This window comes from Silene latifolia, chromosome 4 (genome assembly GCF_048544455.1).
Source record: "Silene latifolia isolate original U9 population chromosome 4, ASM4854445v1, whole genome shotgun sequence".
Lineage (NCBI taxonomy): Eukaryota > Viridiplantae > Streptophyta > Magnoliopsida > Caryophyllales > Caryophyllaceae > Silene > Silene latifolia.
Window position 1 is genome coordinate 110,579,155 of NC_133529.1, and position 21,372 is coordinate 110,600,526.

Genomic DNA, 21,372 nt, shown 5'->3' on the forward strand with positions numbered 1-21,372 from the left:
AGTAGGTAGTCGAAAACATGGTACATCGTTTGGATTATGAGCAGCTGGCTACTTGCCACCGCAAAGCCTTGCTGAACTTGCATCCTTACTTTGTGCGCTGTGACATGGTGTACTTGAAGAGTCAAGAGTCTAATGTCCATGTCTTTCATCAAAGGGCTTCCAAGCCTTTGTTATATTGACTACAAAATCTGTGTTAATACTTCATTGTTCTGGTGTGTTAGCACTTAGCCATGCCTCATATATTTTCTTTTTCTCTCCTTTTCATCAGGGGTCCAAAATCTTAATTTTGATGTTTGATCCTGTTTTTGCTAGAAATGTATTGTGGTATATGTTGATTATTATTCAATTCGTATACTTTCAAGCCAATTAGCTCAAATGGAAGAGCATTGTGCAATGCACAAGATGTGGGTTCAACTCCCACATTGGCTAGGAAGTACCCTTGTTTCTTTTTTTTTTTGATAAAATGTAAAGTATATATATAAATTGAAGGAGATATACATATAGATGCTCTATGCAGTCAGTCATAAGACCAACCAGTAGGCATAAGACCAACCAGTAGGCATATAGAGTTCTAACATGCAAGAATGCAGGATTCTCCACTGCTCAACTCACAAACAATTCCTATCTCTCAGATTATCTCATTACATACTTCCAATGAAATTTAATCTGCCAAACACCTCATCTCTGCTCAAATCTCTCTATCCATTGTACGTCCTTTGCTCCAACAGGTCTCCTGATGTTAGGAGAGCACCTATCTTGTACCAATTTCCGTATCTTCAAAGCTACAATAATAGGCATCACCAGTTTCATCTCTAACCTGCTAACATTCCGTTGGTGCCAAATAGTATACAGGTACGCATTCATCACTGCTCTAATAATTCTCTTTTTGAGTCTCGTGAACCTGCACATTAGGAGCCATTGGAATGCGTCTGTTCTGCTCACTTTGATTCCCAGCCAATTCTCCAAATATGTTAGGATTTTGTTACTATACTCACAACAAAAAAAACAGGTGTTGCAACGTCTCAGTCCCTTGTTCACATATGCAGCAAGTGTCTCTGTCACTTACCCCCAGTCTGTGGAGCTTAGCTCTTGTGTTGAGAGCATTCTGATAGCTTAGCCAAGCGATTATTCTGTGTTTTGGAACAGTCCAGGATGACCAAACCTGATGAAACCAAGGCACCACAGGCCTGATTTCCCTCACAGAATTATATCCATGCTTAATACTGTAGCTGCCAGGACCATCTCCTTGATTATGTAGTTGGTTCATGATGTCTTTAACCTGGCAAATCTTTCTCCAACTCCAACTTGAATCCATAGTAGGTTTATGTCTTTACCCGTGTTTCTTTTACATTGAGATCACCAAAAACCGGAATGTATGGTCATATTTTCTATGCATAAGCTAGTCCTTGAACTTCTGATCACTACAAGGCTATTACCCGGCTCGTTATTGCTCAAGTATGATTACAGGCTGTTAATCTTCGCTGCGATGTACCACTTGCATCTCGACAAGTTGCAGTCAAGAGACTTGTTATTTAATAGGCTATATGGGATTCGAACCCATACCTTTGTGCAAAATTACACATCGCTCTACCATTGAGCTAATAGCCTTTAAAATAGGACAAACAAAGATGAAATGAGAGTTATACACAACACAATTGCTCCAAAGAGTTGAATCAAATCATATTATAGAATGAGAATAACTGTAGTCTCCCAAGTCCCAACTTCAAGCTGCCAATCCATGTATAGTCTTCTTGATTCTCAGGCAGTGTAGTGGCTAAGTAATAAAAGATGCAAGCTACAGTATGTGTACATTAGAGTTTGACAGCAAGGAGCTTCATAATCCTTGTGAAAAAAATACTTTATCCTAATATCTTGATTATGGGTTGTTTAATGCACATAGGAACTTATTTCATGTACATAGAATCTTATTTCATGCACATAGAACCTTATTTCATGCACATATAATCTTATTTCATGCCCACATAAAATTGACGTCCTTAACCAACAATAATTAGTATCATAAGATAACCAACTGATGCAACTGAAGAACTTTTTAATGCACATAGAACCTTATTTCATGCACATAGAACCTTATTTCATGCCCATTTAACACTTATTTCATGCACATAGAACCTTATTTAATGCACATGTAATCTTATTTCATGCATGTACGCGGTTGTTTAATGCACATATATTACTTTTTCATGCATCTACAAGGCTACTTCGTGCATTGATAAGTCTATTGCACCCCAAACCCTAACCATTATTATTGGGACAAACAATGCAGGAATAGTGTCTTAAAATTTAGGACGGGAAATGGTTTAGGGTTGGATTAAGCGGGTCCGTATCCAACCCTAAACCCTTTCCCTTATTATACTTTTTTCATGCATCTACAAGGCTACTTTTACCATTATTACTCGGTCGGGGATCAAAAATAAAAAACACAAGCACACATTCAAACGGGGATCAAATACAAGAAAAAAAAAAGATGAAACGATGCATATTTTACATATTTCATGCATGTACAAGGTTGTTTAATGCACATATATCGCCTTTTCATGCATCTACAAGGCTATCCTATGCACTGATAAGGCTATTTAAGCCTAAACCCTTACCATTCATGCTTTTCTAACCTAAATATGAGACAAAAATTGATAGAGATGTCAATTATTGAAATGTCAAATTCCTAAATAATATTTGATACACTGATCAAAGCCACAAGTTCACAATAGTTTTGTCTCATATTTAGGTACATCTCGATACAAATACCACAACAATCACGGTTGATCTTTGGAAAAATAAGTGGCAGAAATGTTTGTTAACATCTGTTGAAACTGCTAGCATGCGTGTTCGTGGGGTGGGGTGTGAGCCACAACCCAACACACACACAAAAAAAAAACGAAATTGATCACCACAAAGTTTTACCTGTTGGAATGTGTCGAGAGACGCTAAAATGGACCCACTGATCCAGGCACTGTACTTCCTCTCAGGTGGGGCAATAACTTTGAGCTTCATGCTTCTTGGAGCCAAAGCGGTAATTTCCTTACTAGCTCTATGAGCCAAATCAGTTATTTCGTTGCTCACTCTATCAGCAAACCCAGGGATCATTGTGGTTCCTCCACTAAGCAAAAAGTTACGATACATATCTTCCCTAATATCAATGTCACACTTCAACATGGCGTAGTGAACGGCTTCATGGATACCCAAAGCGTCCAGACCAATAATTGATGGCTTGAAGAGGGCTTCAGAACATATAAAACGCTCAAATCCAACGGTAATAACCTGACCATCAGGCATTTCATATCTTTCCTCGACCGATGAGCTGGTATTGACAGTCTCAACCTCATGGTTGAAGTCAAGAGAAATGTAAGACATCTTCTCCTTTATATCCCTTGCAATTTTTCGATCAATATTTGTGGGAACGGAGCATCATTTCTCGGTTAGAATCTTCATGAGGTAGTCGGTGATGTCGCATCCAACCATACTCAAACGTGTCATAGCGTGGGGAAGGGTATAGCTCTCATAGATTGGCATGATTGTTGTGCTATTTTAAACACAATAAATAAGACTGTGACAGACTGACTACTGATAGTTATAAATGAAACAAGCATCACATAATAGAGCATATGACTATCAGGCGGAACTCAAGTGTTTTATGGTTACAGTTTTTTTAGCATACTGAAGATAGCATTAGATTCATAAACTCAAGGTCAAAACCACTCTCAATATATTGCTTCACTAACTATGATAAACTCAGTAAGAGATTAGCATCAGAAACATCATCCAGAATGCTAGTATTCAATGATATTGTTATTCAATGATACTCTTTTTGGCATTTGTAATTAAAAAATCGTGATCTGTTTTTTAATCCATTTCAACTTTGATCTCCAACAATGTTCTGTCTACTATTTTACTTCCTCCGTCCCAATAATTATGGATTAATTTTGTTAAAAACTTTTTTATGATGCAAAATACAGAAATCAAAAATCAGCAAGGAACACAGTTATAATGATAGATCAATGAATAAATACGTAAATTGAATAGATTAATAGGTAATAAGCCAAAAATGCAGGTAAACTCAAAGTAACGAAACCAAATGAATGTAGATCAAATCAGAAATAAAACCCGATCGACTAATCTGAAGCATAAAAATCGTCAAAATAGAGGAATAGAAGGAAATATGGGAAATTGAGAATTACCTAAATTTTAGGGAAAAAGCAAGAGACCGATAGATTAAATCGGAGCAAACGAAGAAGGAAGCAGCATAGAGAAAGGCAAGTGCTCATTGTACATGAAGTCACAGTAATGGCGGTTGAGTGTACAATTCGAGATGTATGCTGAAGTGTGATAAATGCGGAACTGAAGACAGAGATAAACATAAACAACAAATCTCAATCGTCCGTATTTATTAGAGATCTAAGGGTTGTGGGTGGTTCTCACAGTTCTCATTATCTTGATGGTTCTCACCGGATCCCAAATCTATATATATATACTAATTGGTTGCACGGCGCGCATCGCGCGCCGTCCTCCAAGTTATTTTAATCGTTTACGTTTCAAATGCATAGTAGCGAATCTTGATTTGGTTTGATTTTCTATACATTTTGATTGGCGATCACAGTGAAATTCTTGTCGTTATAATTCTTTGGAAATTTGAATCAATTGAAAACAAGATCACGTTTGTAAATATTTCATATCTAACTTTGTTGGGAACATAAATATACGACATGGTTCGGTCGTCTGTACATGTTGAGTGTCGATCACAATGAAACTCTTGTTGTTATATTATTTTGTTGGTTGAATCGATTGCAAACAAAATTATAACAATTCGTAAATAATTTGTATTTAACTTTGTTGAGCATGAATATCCGAATATAACTACACTTTTTGCTTAGATGGTTAATTGTTAAAGAACACAATTACATGGAATACATAAGACATTAGTATTATATTATACTTTGCGAAATAACGTAAACATCACACCTCCTCCTCCCCTTCCTCCTAATTAGGGATGGCAATGGGTCGGATCCACCCGGACCCGGACTCGTGATGCCCATCTTAGACCCATACCCGACCCAGACCCGCAATGGTCTCAAATCACCAGACCCATACCCATACCCATACCCATACCCAACGGGTCTGGGTCGGGTCCGGGTCTACCCGCGGGTCCGATTCTCAATAAATCCGCTAAGCAAATCTAGAACATAACAGTGAAAAATTTAATGAAATTCATACTTCTATGCCCCAAAAAAAGAAATTCATACTATTACAACTCTATTATCCCTATCATTTCTATACTATAAAGTCCAATTTACATCACAAACTAATTAGAAACACAAAGAATAGATCTAAATTAACTTTCTCCCGAAATATATGTACAAGAATCAGTTATCATACTTTAAAGCGTCAAAGGAAGATCGTCGTCTGTCGCTGGTAGACGGTGGTCGCCGGCCAGATCTATGGCGGAGTGGTGGTGTTCGGACCGCTTCCTGAGTGAAGTTGTGGTCTGGGTAGAAGGGTAATGCATGGTTGGTTTGTGAAATTGGGGTTTTATGAAGGAAGGAAAGAGAATAAAGGGAGTCAGAGGGTTAATTTTCATACAAAACAAACGTGTATAATAAGTATAAAAGCTAGCTTTGATTTAATTTTATTCTTTTTTTTTTTTTAATAAAGGGTCGGGTCCGGGTCCCGTAAATGAGATTCGAACCCGGACCCGAATTAATATTAAAGAACCCGTACCCGACCCATATCCGTTAGGGTCTCTAAAACTCAGACCCATACCCGATCCATTAGGGTCCAACCCGTAGGGTCTGGTTCGGGTCTCCGACCCACTGTCATCCCTACTCCTAATACTAATCGCTCTTCTCCCCTTAGCCCTCCTTAGTCCTTACTCCTCTTCTTCCTTCTCCATTTCCCCAACCTTCCTCACCCCTGTACTTCGTCATCCTTTTTATCTCCCTATTTTCTCTTCAACGCCGTTGCATCCTAAACCACCTTCTTTTCGTCAACCTCGTACCTTATACCTTCTATGTTTCTCTATCCTTCTCTTTTGTATTCTTTATTTCCCATTCTCCTCCACTTGCTCTCATATTACTTCTCCCATTTTTCCAAGTACCTCTCCTCCATATCTTTCACTTTCTCCTCCCCCTTCCTCCCTCTTTCCCTTTTCTCTTATCGTCCGCATCCTTTCATTTTCTCCTCTTTACCTCCTTTTCTTTACCCTTACCCTCTTTCCCGACCTTCATCCATTTCCCCTTCATCCTCCCTTATACCTTCCAGTTTCCCTCCTCCATTTGTTCGCATATTATTACTCCAATTTTTCCTCGTACTACTCATCCCCCCCCCCCCCCTTTCCTCTTATCGTTCACATTCATCCATTTCCCTCTCCTTGCCTCCTATTACTTCCCTTTGTTCTCTTCGTCGACCTCCACCCCTTTCCCTTTTCCCCATTTGTATTCTCTAACGTCACTTCTCATTCTACTATTTGTCATACTCCCCTTTTCCCCATTTTTTTCATCTTTTATCAAATGAGTCTAATATCAAATATGTTTAAATTTAAAAAGTATATGACTTTGTAAAAAGAAAAAAACGAGATAAAAAAAAAAGATATCTAAGAATATCGTTAATTTATATTCAAAAAACCGTAAAAAAAATGGAAATTCCACTTTCCAATAATAACGGTAAAAATGACAAATTATAAAACTCAAAAATTTATATGATTGCAAATAATGATAATGAAGTAAAATTAATAAAAGTGTGAAATAGTAGAATGTAGATATGGATAGTGCGAGGTATAATAAAGTACTAGTTTGGATGCCCGTGCGTTGCAACGGGGTAACTAACTTAGTAAAAAAAATTGGTTATAATGTCTTAATATTTATATATCTTATGTCTAATCATTTATTTAGATATGATCAAAAGTCAAAACATCTTATTTATGAGGCGCAAAAGATGTTAGGTTGATACCTAAGTTCCAAGGATGCCTCATGATGGGGCATATTCTGCACCCGCTGACCGCGTCAACATATTGAGCAAGGTCAAAGATATCCACAGCAAGACAACAACTTAGACAGCCTAACCGACGCAGCCTGTCGGCCTGTCTCTTGGGTCTCGGCTGGGACAACTTCTTGTAGGGCACATATCCGCGTACTCATATCCAAGACCCCTCGGCATGGAGTCAACAGGGCCCGCCGGCCTGCCATGGGTCCCTCGGCCGAGGGTAGATCAGTCTTTCCACCTGCTAGCCACTTGGCCACTTGGCCACTACGTGACAAAAGGTGAAAGTCTATAAATACTCCTCAACCCTCATTGAGGAAATGATCCACAATCTAACCTAAACACCTCATAATCTGGTAATATCTTCCTTATCTCTCTACAACATATACTTCGCCAAGTAACACACAACTTAATCCCTTTAAGTTCACTGACTTGAGCGTCGGAGTGAGTACGCTCGGCACAAAGCCGAGCCCTCGGTTTGTTCATCGTTTCAGGAGAGACCGAGAGGAAGAGTCAAGGCAAGGAAGGACATCCATTCACCAAGCTTGCGTGGTAAACAACACTGCTCTGGAATTACACCCGGAACACCTCATATTTATAATCATAAGACCACTACATCTTATGTTAATTTTTCGATGTGGGACAATTCTATTATTTTTATATAATCCTACATTATGTTTCAATGTGGGACATATAACATACTAAGAAGTACACAATTTTATATATGTACAATTATATGAAATCTATACGCTAATGATATCATTTTTTTACCACGAATCAAATTATGTTATTTCCATAATTTTCTTAACGATATTTTTTTGCCAAATGAAATGTAAAATTTTTTATATAAAAATTAGAAACATCACTTGTATATATTATAGGAAATAAATATTATAATAATTAAAAGATTCTCCACTTTATTTTTTACATCAAAAAATATTATTTATGATACTTTCCTAAATTAATTTTTAAGATCACCCACCTTATGATAATTTTCTGATGTGGGACAATTCAACTATTTATATGTAGTATATTTATCACACCTACATTATTTTGTAATGTGGGACAAATAACATGTAACACCCCACGGTAATTGAAGAGGTCCAATAATAGGCTTAAATGACTAGTGCTTAAAGGGATTGGAAGTACTACTCATATCAACAAAGTGCACTTTCTTTTATGGTCATCCATGCGAAAGAACTCCAAAGTTAAGCGTGCTTGACTGGGAGTAGTCTTAGGATGGGTGACCTCCTGGGAAGGTTTCCGGGATGCGCATGAGTGAGGACAAAATGCGCTGTAAAGGACCCGTGTCGATCTGTGGGCCATGTACACAGCCTGGTGAGCTATCATAAGTAACCGCTCCCGACCCGGTTTGGGCCGGGGTATTACATAACACACGAAAAAGTACACCATCTTTTTTGCACTTATTTTGATATCCAACCCGATTTAATAATGAGAAAATATTATACTATCTATTTATATTCGTACGTTTTTCTTCCATTTCTTGTCATAATTAAAATATGTACAAACGATATGATTTAAATTACATTTTTTTTCCTAACACGACTTTTAAGATGTAATTGAGGGAGCAATAAAATGTATAACACAAATGCCAAATATTTTCATTTTCTGGTGCAATTTTGATTATTGGTTAAAAATTATGATGTGTTTTAGTTACTCAAATGTAATGAGGCATAATAATTACCTATATTTGAAAGTTAAAAAGATTTAATTATACTATTTATCAAAGTAAAAAAACTTATTGTTGATTTGTTTGTGGATTCAAGATCTTTTTATACAACACTTGATTGTATTATAATTCATAAATTTTCTATTTTAGTGCAGAGATTATCATTATATATATGACACATTAATAACAAATTTATGTATATTTAGCACCCATTTTATTTTTTAATTATGATTTTGTCTTAAATAAAGTTATTATACTATCGATTGTCTTAAATAAACATTATAATATCACAAATATAGTAATATATAATCGCTTTTATAAATATCTATGTGATTAATATTTGTACGGTATTGTTGTAACTAAGGTTTGCCGCTAATACAAACTCTTATAATGGATCTCTAAGATAATTTTTAAGCGATTCAAAAGATTTTGGGTTGATACCCCTAAGTTTCAAATATGACTCATATTTATAATCATGTGATACCTCACCTCATGATAATCTTCTAATGTGGGATAATTCAACTATTTATATGTAGTATATTTATCACACCTACATTATTTTTCAATATGGGACAAACAATATACTTAGAAATACACCATCTTTTTCGCACCTAATTCGACATCTAATCCAGTTTAATAATAATAAGCAAATACTATACTATTTATTAATATTCGTATAGTACATTTTTTTAACTTCTTATCGTAATTAAAACCACGAATCTAATTATATAATTTTTCAATAAAAAAATTATGTTACTTTTTTTCTAAATGAAATGTGTAAATTTTTATATAAAAATTATAAACATCACTTGGACATAATATAAAAAATATATATATATATATATATATATATATATATATATATATATATATATATATATATATATATATATATATATATATATATATATATATATATATATATATATATATATATCATATTGTGGAGATAGTGAAATAAACTCCTAAGATCTCTCCAAAACAATGCTTAAGATACTCAAAAGGTTTTGGGTTGGTATTTAGGTTGTAAGGATGTCTTCTATTTATAATCATATGATCACTCACCTTATGCTAAACTTTCGACGTGGGACAATTTTATTATTTATACGTAATATATCACCACACCAATATATTTTTCAATGTGGGACATATAACATACTTAGAAATACACCATCTCTTTTCACACATAATTCGACATCTAAACCGGGTTAATAATAATGAGCAAATACTATACTCCCTCGATTCAAGACCAAATACAACATTCCTTTTTTTACACTATTCATGAACAAATAGAATCTTTACGATTCCTTGCAATATGTAAGACAAAATATGGTCACGTGGGATATTATTTGATTCACCTATAAAGTACAATGAGAATATCAAAATTTTAAATTTTTTATAATATAAACTTAAAGATATTTACATTGTAATTTGTGTCCTTTCAAGTGTGTAAATGAAAATGTTGTATTTGGTCTTGAATGGAGGGAGTGCTATTTATTAATATTCGTACGTTTTTTTTATAATACTTTTTTGGCAAATCAGATGTATAAGTTTTTCTATAAAGATTATAAACATCACTTGAATATAATACATAATATAGAAAAAAAATATGTATATATCATACTGTGAAGATAATGATATAAACTCTTAAGAGCTCTAAAAAACAATACTTAAGAGACTCAAAAGATTTTTGGTTGGTATATAGGTTCCAATGTTAACTCCTATTTATAATCATAGGATCATCCACCTTATGTTAATCTTTCGATGTGTGACAATTCTATAATTTATACGTATTATAATCACCACACTAACATTGTTTTTCAATGTGGGACATACAACATATTAAAAGAAGTCTTTAATATTCGTATGTGCAAATCATATGAAATCTATAATCTAATGAAAGCATTTTTTACCACGAATCTAATTATATTATCTTCATAATTTTTATAACATTTTTTTTTGCAAAATGAAATGTCAAAGTTTTTATATAAAAATTAGAAACTTCTCATGAATATAAAATAAGAAATATAGATATTATAATATTATTGTGGAATAATATTATAAACTACATTATTCATATGTCGCTTTGTTTTAAAAAATCCACTTTATTTTGTATATCATATTGTGGAGATATGATACAAACTTTTAAGAGCTCTTTAAGACAATACTTAAGAGACTCAAAAGATTTGGGTTAATACCTAAGTTTCAAAGATGCCTCCTATCTATAATCATAGGATTAACCCACTTTGTTAATCTTTCGATGTGGGACAATTCTATTATTTATACATAGTATATTCTCTACACCTACATTATTTTTCAACGTGGGACATATAATGTATTAAAAACTAAGAGGTACACTATCTTTAGTATGTTCAAATGATATAAAATTTATACTCTAATGATAGCATTTTTTATCACGAATCTAATTATATTATTTTCATAATTTTTGTAACAATACTTTGTTGCCAAATGAAATGGAAAAGTTTTTATATAAAAATTGGAAATAGCACTTGAATATAATTTAGGAAATATATATATTATACTAATTAAATGATTCCGCACTTTATTTTTTACATCAAAAATTACTATTTATGATACTTTCCTAAATTGATTTTTGATGATGTGGACGCTCTAGAATCGCTCGAAAAAAGTCTCTTTTATAAACATATATAGATATATAGATGAGAGAGAAGGAAAGTGGAGTGAAAATTGGTGAGAATTAACTAATGCGGATGCTTTAATGCTGAGAAAATGTGAGTTGCGAATTTTGGTGATGCTATAATATTGAGAAAATGTTAGTTGCGAAATCTGGTACTTGTTTGTTTGTTTGTTTGTGTAATGAGCAACAAACATTAACATGTGATGATGAAATAAGAAAAGGGAAACAAAGGGTCAAGGCTAAGTTGAGGAACTAAGACCCAAATTTTAATAGGAAAAAGGTCAGTCGAAAATGTAACTTGCTAAGCAATCAGCCCAAACAACACCTACGTCCAAAAAAAAAAAAAAAAAAAAAAAAATAGGAAAAAACTATTCATACTATTCACTTTGTGAATAGTTGAAGGTCTTGGAGACTTTTAATAAGGTGTTGATACGCATGACCTTAATCACATGCTACTACCAACAAACCATACATTAACATAATCATGTTTCAGTTAGTACTAACACCCCCACTAGTCCACCGCCACTGAATCATGACCCTATTGATCCCTGAATTTGAGTTGGGCTGCACAAGTGCTGACCACGCAGATTATAGACAAGAGTCTTTGATATATTTAGTAAGAGTATAATGTGGAGTTAATTTATGCTCTATTACAGCTTGCTTGGAGGGGTGCAGTTTCAATGCTCTGAAAAATATAGAACCCATGCCGAAACACTTTTGCAATGTATTATAATTACATTACCGAAATAAAATTCAATCAGCACGGGCAATATATTAGTACAGTTACTTGGCTGTTGAAAAGTTCAATTAGTAAAAGCCAAGACACATCATTCATTTGAGTATGCAGTAAACTTTGAGTTAAAGAGAGATACCAGGCCAAAGAAAAGAAACGCAAAGATGTTTCTGATTTCATATAAACTCTCATTAAAACTTTTATAACCTTTACATGTTGGAAGGAGTTTCGGGGATCGAATCATATTCTGATTCTGTCGTTTTGCAAAAGCTAGCAATGGAACTTCGTAATGTACTCCATCACATTTGTATTGCTAGTAGAAAACCCATTAAAACTCAAGGAGCGCAATCTGCGGCCCTTGTGGATCTACCCAGATTCAAATCCAATTACGTAAGGTTAAACTACAGCATTGAACAACTATGAGATCACTATTCACTAATTTGGTCCAAAACAATCTTGAATCTTGAAAAATTCATCTTCTTATTCCTTATATAGCTCAAAATAAACCTTTTCCGACTCTAATCGGACCACTAAAATGGCAACCAACTAAAAATATCATAGCCAACAAAGCAGGACTTAGAAAGGTGAGGAACTGTTCTCCGATTTCCCAAGCATCAGATCTTTGGCTTCGTTAATCTTTGAGGCCAGGTAATGGCTACCACCAGCATCTGGGTGGTTTGCTATCATCACCCTTCTATGAGCTTCCTTCACCTTCTCCAAAGCTACACTTTCCCTGTCAAATTTTAGCTCTTCTTAACAATCAATACCAACATTTTAAGTTTCACCTGCAATTAGTGTAGAACTGAACAGGCAAATCTCAAGCTACTGAACTAGCAGCATATGAGACGTACATATGTGAAAAGTCGTCGACAGGTAGCACTGCCCTCACCTGTACTGTGTTGGAGCAAACAAACCCAAATCCTGCTTAATTTGACACATTCTAGCCTTTTATGCCCAGTTTAGGACTTCACTAAGCAGACATAAATGATGAGACAGAACTAAAAAGCAAAATTTCACGTTCATATCACTTGTGTCTTATAATGTTATACTACCAATAAGGTATGTTTGGAAAAAGTAAACTACCTGACTCCAAGTATTAAAGCTGCTTCGCGCCTTGTCATCTTATGCTGGAACCCACCTTCATAAAATTTGCGAAGTCTAGGCGGTCTTGCCTTGAATGCTTGCCAAGCTTGAATACCATATTTACCAGCAACAGCAGTAGCAGCAATAGCCGCCCCAGCTATGAGTGGAACTACCTATTGGAATTAAACAAACTGGCATATTAGCAGAGTATAAATAACTCAGGTAGCACCATGCTATTGCTATTTGCTAGCACCTGATAAAAAAAGGAAAACACAAGTTCGACAGCAACAAAAAAAGGGAGATGAGAAAAAATTATAAGATGTAGCATTGTAGCCATTTAGGGAACTAAGGCAGGGAGAAAGTTCTAAATTTCAAAAGCAACATATCGCGATTAAGAAATGAGCAGTCGAGGAAAAAGCTACAGATGAGGGTAATTTGCGAATATTTTCCTGCCTTAATTACCACCATCTTCCCATGCACTGCTATCTACCTACCTACTTTAGTCATATCGCCTCTCTATTGCCATAATCCAATTATCCTTAACCCCTATTTTTTAAACAACATAGAACCCATATGTATGAACAAAAGAGTCAGTTTGAGTCACGAACAATTAAAAGGATCTAACTTAGTGAGAAACCGTCTCTTCCAAGTTCTAATGTAATTTCAACTATATTGATTTTGAGAAAAAGACTTGCTAGTTCAAAAGTTTCAAAAAAGGGTACTATCAGAACATTAATCTAAAAAAACCCATCAACTGCAAACCCTAAAATTAAAACTTGCGTCAACAGTCAAATCACCCAGAAAGGGATACTCCATAATTGTAGATGTTGATGAAAGAAAACAAATAAATAAAATAAAATAAAAAAGAGAATAGATGGAAAGGAAGAGGATGAAATTACCATAGCAGCGGATTATAATTTTGGTGTTCCTCTACTTCTTTTATGGGAGAAGTCCGGTCTCTTCACAATTGTTTATAATCGTTTGGTTTGAGCCGGTTCATGGGTTTATATTTTAAATAACCGGAGGGAAGGCAAGCAAGGTTAAGAAAACCAAAGATGCCGTCAACAAGTAAAAGAAAAGCCTCTGACGCCCAACTTCCTGTTACTCATAATAAGAAGCACCTTCATCTTCATTCCAACAATATGTACTTTCTGTTCCTCTACTCTCACTTATTACTGCTGCTAATTTTATTTTATTACTGCCATTATCAATTGGTTTTTACTATCCTTTTATTTTGATTTTTTTTTTTTTTTTTTTTTTGTGTTTTCTTGCTGTTTTAAGCTTGCAATCCGATCAACATGACATCTTTGAAGGAGACCGTCTTGTCACCTTTCTCAATTCCTTCCAAAGGTCAGTTTAACCATACGACTCACTTGTTTACATTTTTTATTTGCTATGAGACAGACGTATTTTAATCAAAGTTAAACAAATGCTTTTAGACGACCTGTTTATTGGGTTAGTTCAAAAAGCTTGAATTTTTGCACGACTAATTTGTTCTTGTGTATGAATATGTATTAATTAATTGTAGGGTTATCGAATCTGAAAGACAGTCTAATAAAACTTTGCCTCACAAATTCTGGTTTAAGGTTAGTCTTCATTTCTTGTCCAAGAATGAATTTTATATTGATTAGCAGCGGATAATAAATTAATGGAGTACAGTATAATAGTTTGATTAGTATTTGGTGCGTATGGCGATGAGCAGTTGCAGTTTGCTGTCGGGATAAACGAAGTGACACGATTGCTTGAGCGAATGAACCCTTTGGACAATGCTGCATCTGCCACCCCACTTCAGGTTTGTTCTTTGATTTTCGTACTGAAATCTGCTGAGCTGTTTAGGCTTATTTATCATCTTTATGGATCTCATGCTGACAAGGTATAGGGGTGGGGTTGGAGAGCAAATGGAGCGGATTATAGACAAGCGTCTTTGATATATTGGGTATAGCTGTTAGCTGTATTGGATTTGAGTTTGAGATGTGGAGCTAACTATATGCCCTATTAGAGCTTGTTTTGAGGGGTGTAGTTTCAATTCTTCAAAATATATATATAACCCATGCTGAAACACTTTGCAATGTGTTAGAATTAAATTACCAAAACAACTTTAATCAATCTGAGCAACAATGAGATCGAAGTGACCATTTTATGATGAAAATCGACTACTAGTATGGTTACTTGCTTATAATAAAGTGGTGGTCAACTGGTGGTCACTTTTTATTATCAGATAATGGTTACTTTTTATCAATAAAATGGTCACTTTGCAACTTAAAAGAGAGTTGAATAGCTTACACTCCGGCAATTAGCGTGGAAGGTTGCAACTTCACTAAATCAAGCAAACTATGCGGAGTTGATGCTAGAATTTTTTTCTTCACCATTCCTTGTTTGCATTTGTTCACAAGGATGAGTAACGCTAGACATCAATGGTCTATCACTCTTATCAATGTTCCATTGCTCTACGTTAAACCTTTTTATTTCTTCGTGTAAAACCAGGCGGTGCTAGTAGCATCGGACTGCAACCCCAAGTCGCTCATTAAGCATCTGCCAAGCTTGGCTACTTCGAGGAAAGTACCACTTTTGTATGTCAAAGATAAGAAAGAAGGTTCTCTGAGGTTGGGTGAGCTTGTTAAGGTCAAAACAGCGATGGCTATCGGAGTTAAGGTAATGCGAATCACAATCTTCGTGGCATATAGTATAACCAATGTTCTTGTACTGTGATCTAAAAAGGTAAGTGGCTATATTTGTAGGCTAAAAAAAGTAGCATCAACCAATTTGTTCAAGGTGTTATTCATCCCGACAAGTTGGATGAAACTAGATGCTTGGACTCCTAGAAATGGCCCCTGCATGACGTACTGATATGCAATTTGACGTCCCCTAACCAAATGTTAAGGAGCATAGATTGGGCTACTGTTTTTAGGAAACTTCAGTGTCGACAGCTGTTCGGACCTGTATCTGGCCATTCGATAAAGCCCACAGGATGCTGGGGGAGTAATCTGAAGACCTATTATGTTAGGTGTTGCCCCAGATAATGAATCATTCCTTGGTAGTGAGTTTTGGACCTGACCCACCTGGTTAACATCCCTTAAGAAAAGTGGTTCTAATAATGTTTTTGAAATTCTCGATAGAGTATTAGCATCCCCTAATTGGATAAGTATTTTTCCAAATATGCAATTTATGCACCATGTTTTTACTAGCTCAGACCATTGTCTTATCTTTGTGAAGTTTTATGACCAAGTTCCTAAGCAAGCCCCTCCATTTCGTTTTGAACTAATGTGAACTCTCCGGAATGATTTTAATAAAATAATCAAAAGTTGTTGTCAATACCAGTTTCATGGATCTTATATTCTTATATGTTCTGTCTTTCTCAAAAATGCAAGTTCCTAAAACAAAAGGCTAAAAAACGGAATCAGTCAACTTTTGGCAATATTTTTAGACAACTTTCAATTGTTGAAAAAAAGTTCGAAAATATACAAAAGCAACTTGGCTCATCTCATATTACCGTTTTAGAAGAAGCGCAATTGAGATGGCTGAAAAGGCGTGATGCCCTCCTTGAATATAAACGTGTTTATTGGCAACAAAAAGCTCGTATAAACAAAGCTGATTTTGGAGATAATAATACCAAGTTTTTTCAAACTCATGTCACGATTAGACGTAATAGAAATGGTATTAAACAATTTATAAATAAAAATGGTGCTTGTATTACTGATCAAAACCTTATTAAGCAAGAAATATCCGGGGAGTTTAAACTTAGGTTTGCGAAAAATCATCTTTGTAATTTCGACAAGAATGAGGATTTTAAGTCTATTTGTGGATTAATTACAGACGTAGATAACAGATTTCTTACAGGTAATATTAGTCTGGAAGAGGTTAAACAAACTGTGTTTAGTTTAGCCGTAGATAAATGCCCGGGTCCCGATGGATTTCCTGCAGAGTTTTTTCAAAAGTACTGGAATATTGTAGGAAACTCTATCACTAAAGCAGTTTTAGCATTTTTCCATTCTGGGAATATACTAAAAGAAATAAATCATACTTTCATAGCATTGATTCCTAAAATTAAAAATCCTCAAACAGCAAATCATTTTCGCCCGATTAGTCTTTGTTCAACAATTTATAAAACTAGTTTTTGAACCCGTGCACTACACGGGTGGTAACGGAAAGTATTGTAATAGTAAATAACTAAATTTTTGACAGTTTTAATAAGTTTATGTTATTTAATTTTATTCGGAATACTTTGCTTTTTTCTTATCGACTTTTTAAGTTATAAGAGGTGAAATCTGAAAAGTGAATGTAAAATTATTGCAGTTTTCTAACCTGTTTATTTACGCAATACCCATTTAATTTTTCTCATTATTGTACTTTTTTTTATATAATATTACTCCTCTTGTACCCCTATCTCAACACTTCCCACAACCCCCCTCCCCCCTTCCCCCAACTATCCTACCCCATCTTGCCCCTACCATCCCCTTCGTCCTGCACTTCCAACATAACCACTATCTCGGCCTCACCCCACACGCGACCCCAAACCCTTCTCATAACTTATGTGTGATTCCTCACCCCATCATTACCCACCCATCGTGACACCTCCCCTATCACTACCTCCACCATCAATACCGCTCATTCATTCGCCTTTCAAGTAGCCAAATACTTTTTTTTTGTTTATTGAGCCATGTTAACACTTGTCTCTCAACATTGTAAAACATTTTGTCATGCAAATTTAGAATAGGGATTGAACAATAAAATTTAAATGGATAAAATATTTTTTTGCTAACACCTTATTTACTCATTAACTTTCATTGTCATAATGTTATATATTGTAGATAATTTTTTAAGTCACTACAACTTATATAAATCGAAAATAATATAAATTGAAAATAATACTAACTTAATTTGTATTTCATTATCTCAAAAACATGAGTGGTATTAGTAATTTCGGAGTGATATTATGTTTTTCTTGTATAGAAATCATACAATTGTTAAACAATGTAGCAATTGAAAGATCACAAATTCTTATACTTAAAACGGGCCAAGTATCATACCATCTGTGTATATAAGATAAATATATTACTTTTTCTTTTTATATACTCAAGTGGTATGTACTTAACCCGTCTTAAGTTTAAGACAGATAGTATCGTCTTAACAGAGACTCTACAATTGGTTTTATTTTTTGAAAAAGTTATTTTATCATTGCCCTTTTGTTAGGTTACATTTTCTCACTTTTATATGATAGATGAAAATATCTAAACGCGTCTTAAATTTACTATACTCGTCTCAGTCATTTGTTTACCTTTAATTAAATATATATGCTTCTTAATAATTAAAAAAAATTGATTAAAACGTATGGAATACATCATGAGAACACTCACACTATTAAATTTTCAAATCACTGTTATTATTATAATATTCACATTGTACTTAAAATGCATTGTTAGGAAAATTGCTTGAAATCTCATACTCCCTCCGTCCCGATCATTTATATCGTGATTAGTTGCCTTTTGTATGTCAATCAAGTAAACATGTATACGTATCCTATTATTTTCTTTATTTTTTATTTTATAATGTCGTCTTAAAATTTTGTAAATATAGATTTAAGAATTAGAATTGTTCATAATCGTCAAAATATAGCCTGATTAGAATGAGAATATTCTCAAATCCAAACAATCATTTTTTTAGGAAATATCGCGATTTATATAATCATGCCAATCAGTTTAAAATCTCGTATTTTAAGTAAGATTTTTTTTTCTAACTCACCGGAGGATTCTAAAAAGTATTCTAAAATATCACTATGAGTATATTCTAACCTTAATTAGTAAGATTTAAAACTTAATTAGTCAATTTTAAGTCAATCAATCAGCATGATATATTCTTTAAAAGATATTCTAAGATTATCCTAATATCGTAACTAAACAAAATATCCTTTCCGATTAATTTGATTTTTTTTTTAATTTTTTAATTAAGTCTTAGAATTACAGCTATTGACACGTGGCACACTATAAGGCTATTGACACATGTCATCTTATTAGGCTGATGGTTTCAGCTTTAATATAATATATGATTATTTCAAAAATCATGGCTAATCGTCTTCGAAGTGTCTTGCATAAGATTATACACCCGTTTCAACATGTTTTTACACCTAATCGGTTCATTCAAGATAATATTCTTTTCGCACACGAGATTTTCAACTTGTTTAAACGTAAAAATGGCAAAGGAGGTTGGATTGCAATCAAATTTGATATTGAGAAAGCATACGACAGACTAGAATGGAATTTTATCGAGGAAACTTTTAAGCAAATGGGTTTTAATGCTAAGTGGATTTCATGGATTATGGCATGTATAAACACTCTTTCATACTCAGTGTTAGTAAATGGAACACCGAGAGACGTTTTTAGACCCACTCGAGGTATTCGACAAGGAGACCCACTTTCGCCATATATATTTATTATGTGCGCCGAGATTTTAGCAAGATCTCTACAAAAAAAAATAGTGATGTTAGCTCTAGTGATATTGGTATTAGAATTGGATCCGGGATGGAGAAAATTCTTTTTCTCACTTTTGCGGATGACACTATCATTTTCATTAAAGCCTCGTACTAGAGTTGTAGAACTATTAAGTCTATTTTAGATAAATTTTGCACGATTTCCGGACAATTTGTTAATTTTGACAAATCCACTTTTCAATGCACTAGGAATATTGAGCGTTTTCTTCGTGAATCCTTTAGAGGCATTCTTTATATGAACGAGGACGCTCATTTGGGTAAGTATTTAGGATGTCCTATAATTGATAGCAGAGTGACTAAAAGTACTTTCGAGAGTATTATTCAATCTTCTTGCACTCAATTATCGAAATGGAAAGCGGATTCTTTATCTCAAGCAAGTAGACTAGTTCTTGTCAATGCTAATTTGGCCGCGAAGGGAACTTTTCAGATGCAAAGCTTCCTCCATCCTTCATCGATCCATAATAGACTAGATAAAATTAATAGAGATTTTCTTTGGAATAAAAATCCTTCCCAACGTTCTCCTAATTTGATTGGTTGGCATAAAGTTTGTTTACCAAAGTCGTTTGGTGGTTTAGACATTAAATCTTCTGAAGCAGCTAATAATGCTCTTCAAATGAAACTTTTATGGAAAATTCTTATGAATAAGGAAAGTATATGGGTCAAAGTGGTAACTAAAAAATACTTGGAAAATTGTTCACTCTTTGATCATAAGCCTAATTCAGTCTCTTCTTGACAATGGCGTAAACTTATGAGTCTTCGGACTCTATTTAGAAAAGGGCTGAGATGGCAGGTAGGTAATGGTAGCAACATTAAGTTTTGGTCTGATAATTGAGTTTTTTCACACCCACTTACAAGCAGTATGGTTGATGATGATAGTAAACGTGATCTTAATCTTTTGGTTAAAGATTTCATAACCTCTGATAAACAATGGGATGTTTGTAAATTATCTAATTTAGTAAACAACGATATTGTTAATCAGATTACTAACATTCCACTGCCTCACAATGATATTCCGGATACCCTCCTTTGGGGGTTGTCCGTAGATGGAAATTTTTCTACCAAAACAGCAACATGGTTATCTTTTGGTTAAAGATTTCATAACCTCTGATAAACAATGGGATGTTTGTAAATTATCTAATTTAGTAAACAACGATATTGTTAATCGGATTACTAACATTCCACTGCCTCACAATGATATTCCGGATACCCTCCTTTGGGGGTTGTCCGTAGATGGGAATTTTTCTACCAAAACAGCAACATGGTTAGCACAAGGTTTGTTCGATCAAAGTCTTGAAAAATGTGAATTTCACTGGATTTGGAAATTGAATATTCCTCCAAAGTTAAAATTTTTCCTTTTTGAAAGCCTGTGTTGATGGCTTCCCAACGAAAGGCAGACTTCTTAAAAGTCGTATTAATGTCCCACCTAATTGTGTTTTGTGCAACCATTATATTGAAAATAAAGATCATTTCTTTTACAAATGTCCCTTGATTGGTTCGGTTATCAAAGACATGAATATTATTAGCTTTAACAATTTCTTGTCAAATTATGATAATATTACAAGTCAAAGTTTTCTTATGAAAGATGATTTCATTAAAATTATCTTTATTTGGTGAAATGTATGGTTCTATAGAAATGACATTATCTTTAACCATGTTCATTTCAATATTAGCAAAATTATTATTTCATATAATAATAGCATTAAGATCTAGAATGAGACTAGACATAAGGA

At 34.2% G+C, this 21,372-nt stretch overlaps 3 protein-coding genes, 1 long non-coding RNA gene and 1 pseudogene across 4 annotated transcripts; 2 read left to right on the forward strand and 3 right to left on the reverse strand.

The window, feature by feature from the left end:
* Positions 1 to 678: 678 nt before the first annotated feature.
* LOC141651921 (uncharacterized) lies at positions 679 to 1,315 on the reverse strand. Its single transcript, XM_074459612.1, has 2 exons — positions 1,008 to 1,315; positions 679 to 901 (listed from the first exon to the last, which is right to left on the reverse strand). The coding sequence occupies exons 1-2, from the start codon at positions 1,313 to 1,315 to the stop codon at positions 679 to 681; spliced, it is 531 nt and encodes a 176-aa protein (XP_074315713.1).
* A 358-nt stretch (positions 1,316 to 1,673) lies between these two features.
* LOC141651922 (actin-11-like) lies at positions 1,674 to 3,534 on the reverse strand (annotated as a pseudogene).
* Positions 3,535 to 12,228: 8,694 nt separating this feature from the next.
* On the reverse strand, positions 12,229 to 14,142 carry LOC141653816 (mitochondrial import inner membrane translocase subunit TIM14-3-like). The gene is made up of 3 exons (XM_074461679.1): positions 14,058 to 14,142; positions 13,159 to 13,331; positions 12,229 to 12,808 (listed from the first exon to the last, which is right to left on the reverse strand). Exons 1-3 carry the CDS (start codon positions 14,058 to 14,060, stop codon positions 12,652 to 12,654), a joined length of 333 nt encoding a protein of 110 aa, XP_074317780.1. The 5' UTR covers positions 14,061 to 14,142; the 3' UTR covers positions 12,229 to 12,651.
* Positions 14,105 to 14,762, forward strand: LOC141653818 (uncharacterized). Its single transcript, XR_012547515.1, has 3 exons — positions 14,105 to 14,302; positions 14,440 to 14,508; positions 14,687 to 14,762. It is a non-coding gene; the product is annotated as an uncharacterized LOC141653818 (long non-coding RNA).
* Positions 14,763 to 14,826: 64 nt separating this feature from the next.
* LOC141653817 (uncharacterized) lies at positions 14,827 to 16,479 on the forward strand. Its single transcript, XM_074461680.1, has 3 exons — positions 14,827 to 14,950; positions 15,643 to 15,810; positions 15,897 to 16,479. Exons 1-3 carry the CDS (start codon positions 14,909 to 14,911, stop codon positions 15,978 to 15,980), a joined length of 294 nt encoding a protein of 97 aa, XP_074317781.1. The 5' UTR covers positions 14,827 to 14,908; the 3' UTR covers positions 15,981 to 16,479.
* The last annotated feature ends 4,893 nt before the right edge of the window (positions 16,480 to 21,372 follow it).

Bases quoted from the DNA above. Each gene is read 5' to 3' on its own strand.
- LOC141651921 (XM_074459612.1), bottom strand. From the start codon at position 1,315: ATGGATTCAAGTTGGAGTTGGAGAAAGATTTGCCAGGTTAAAGACATC. The intron at 902-1,007 runs GTTTTTTTTGTT...CCTAATGTGCAG, and splicing joins ACTGAGACGTTGCAACACCT to GTTCACGAGACTCAAAAAGA.
- LOC141653816 (XM_074461679.1), bottom strand. The intron at 12,809-13,158 runs GTAGTTTACTTT...AAAATTTGACAG, and splicing joins GCTTTAATACTTGGAGTCAG to GGAAAGTGTAGCTTTGGAGA.
- LOC141653817 (XM_074461680.1), top strand. From the start codon at position 14,909: ATGAACCCTTTGGACAATGCTGCATCTGCCACCCCACTTCAG. The intron at 14,951-15,642 runs GTTTGTTCTTTG...GTGTAAAACCAG, and splicing joins CATCTGCCACCCCACTTCAG to GCGGTGCTAGTAGCATCGGA. The intron at 15,811-15,896 runs GTAATGCGAATC...CTATATTTGTAG, and splicing joins CGATGGCTATCGGAGTTAAG to GCTAAAAAAAGTAGCATCAA.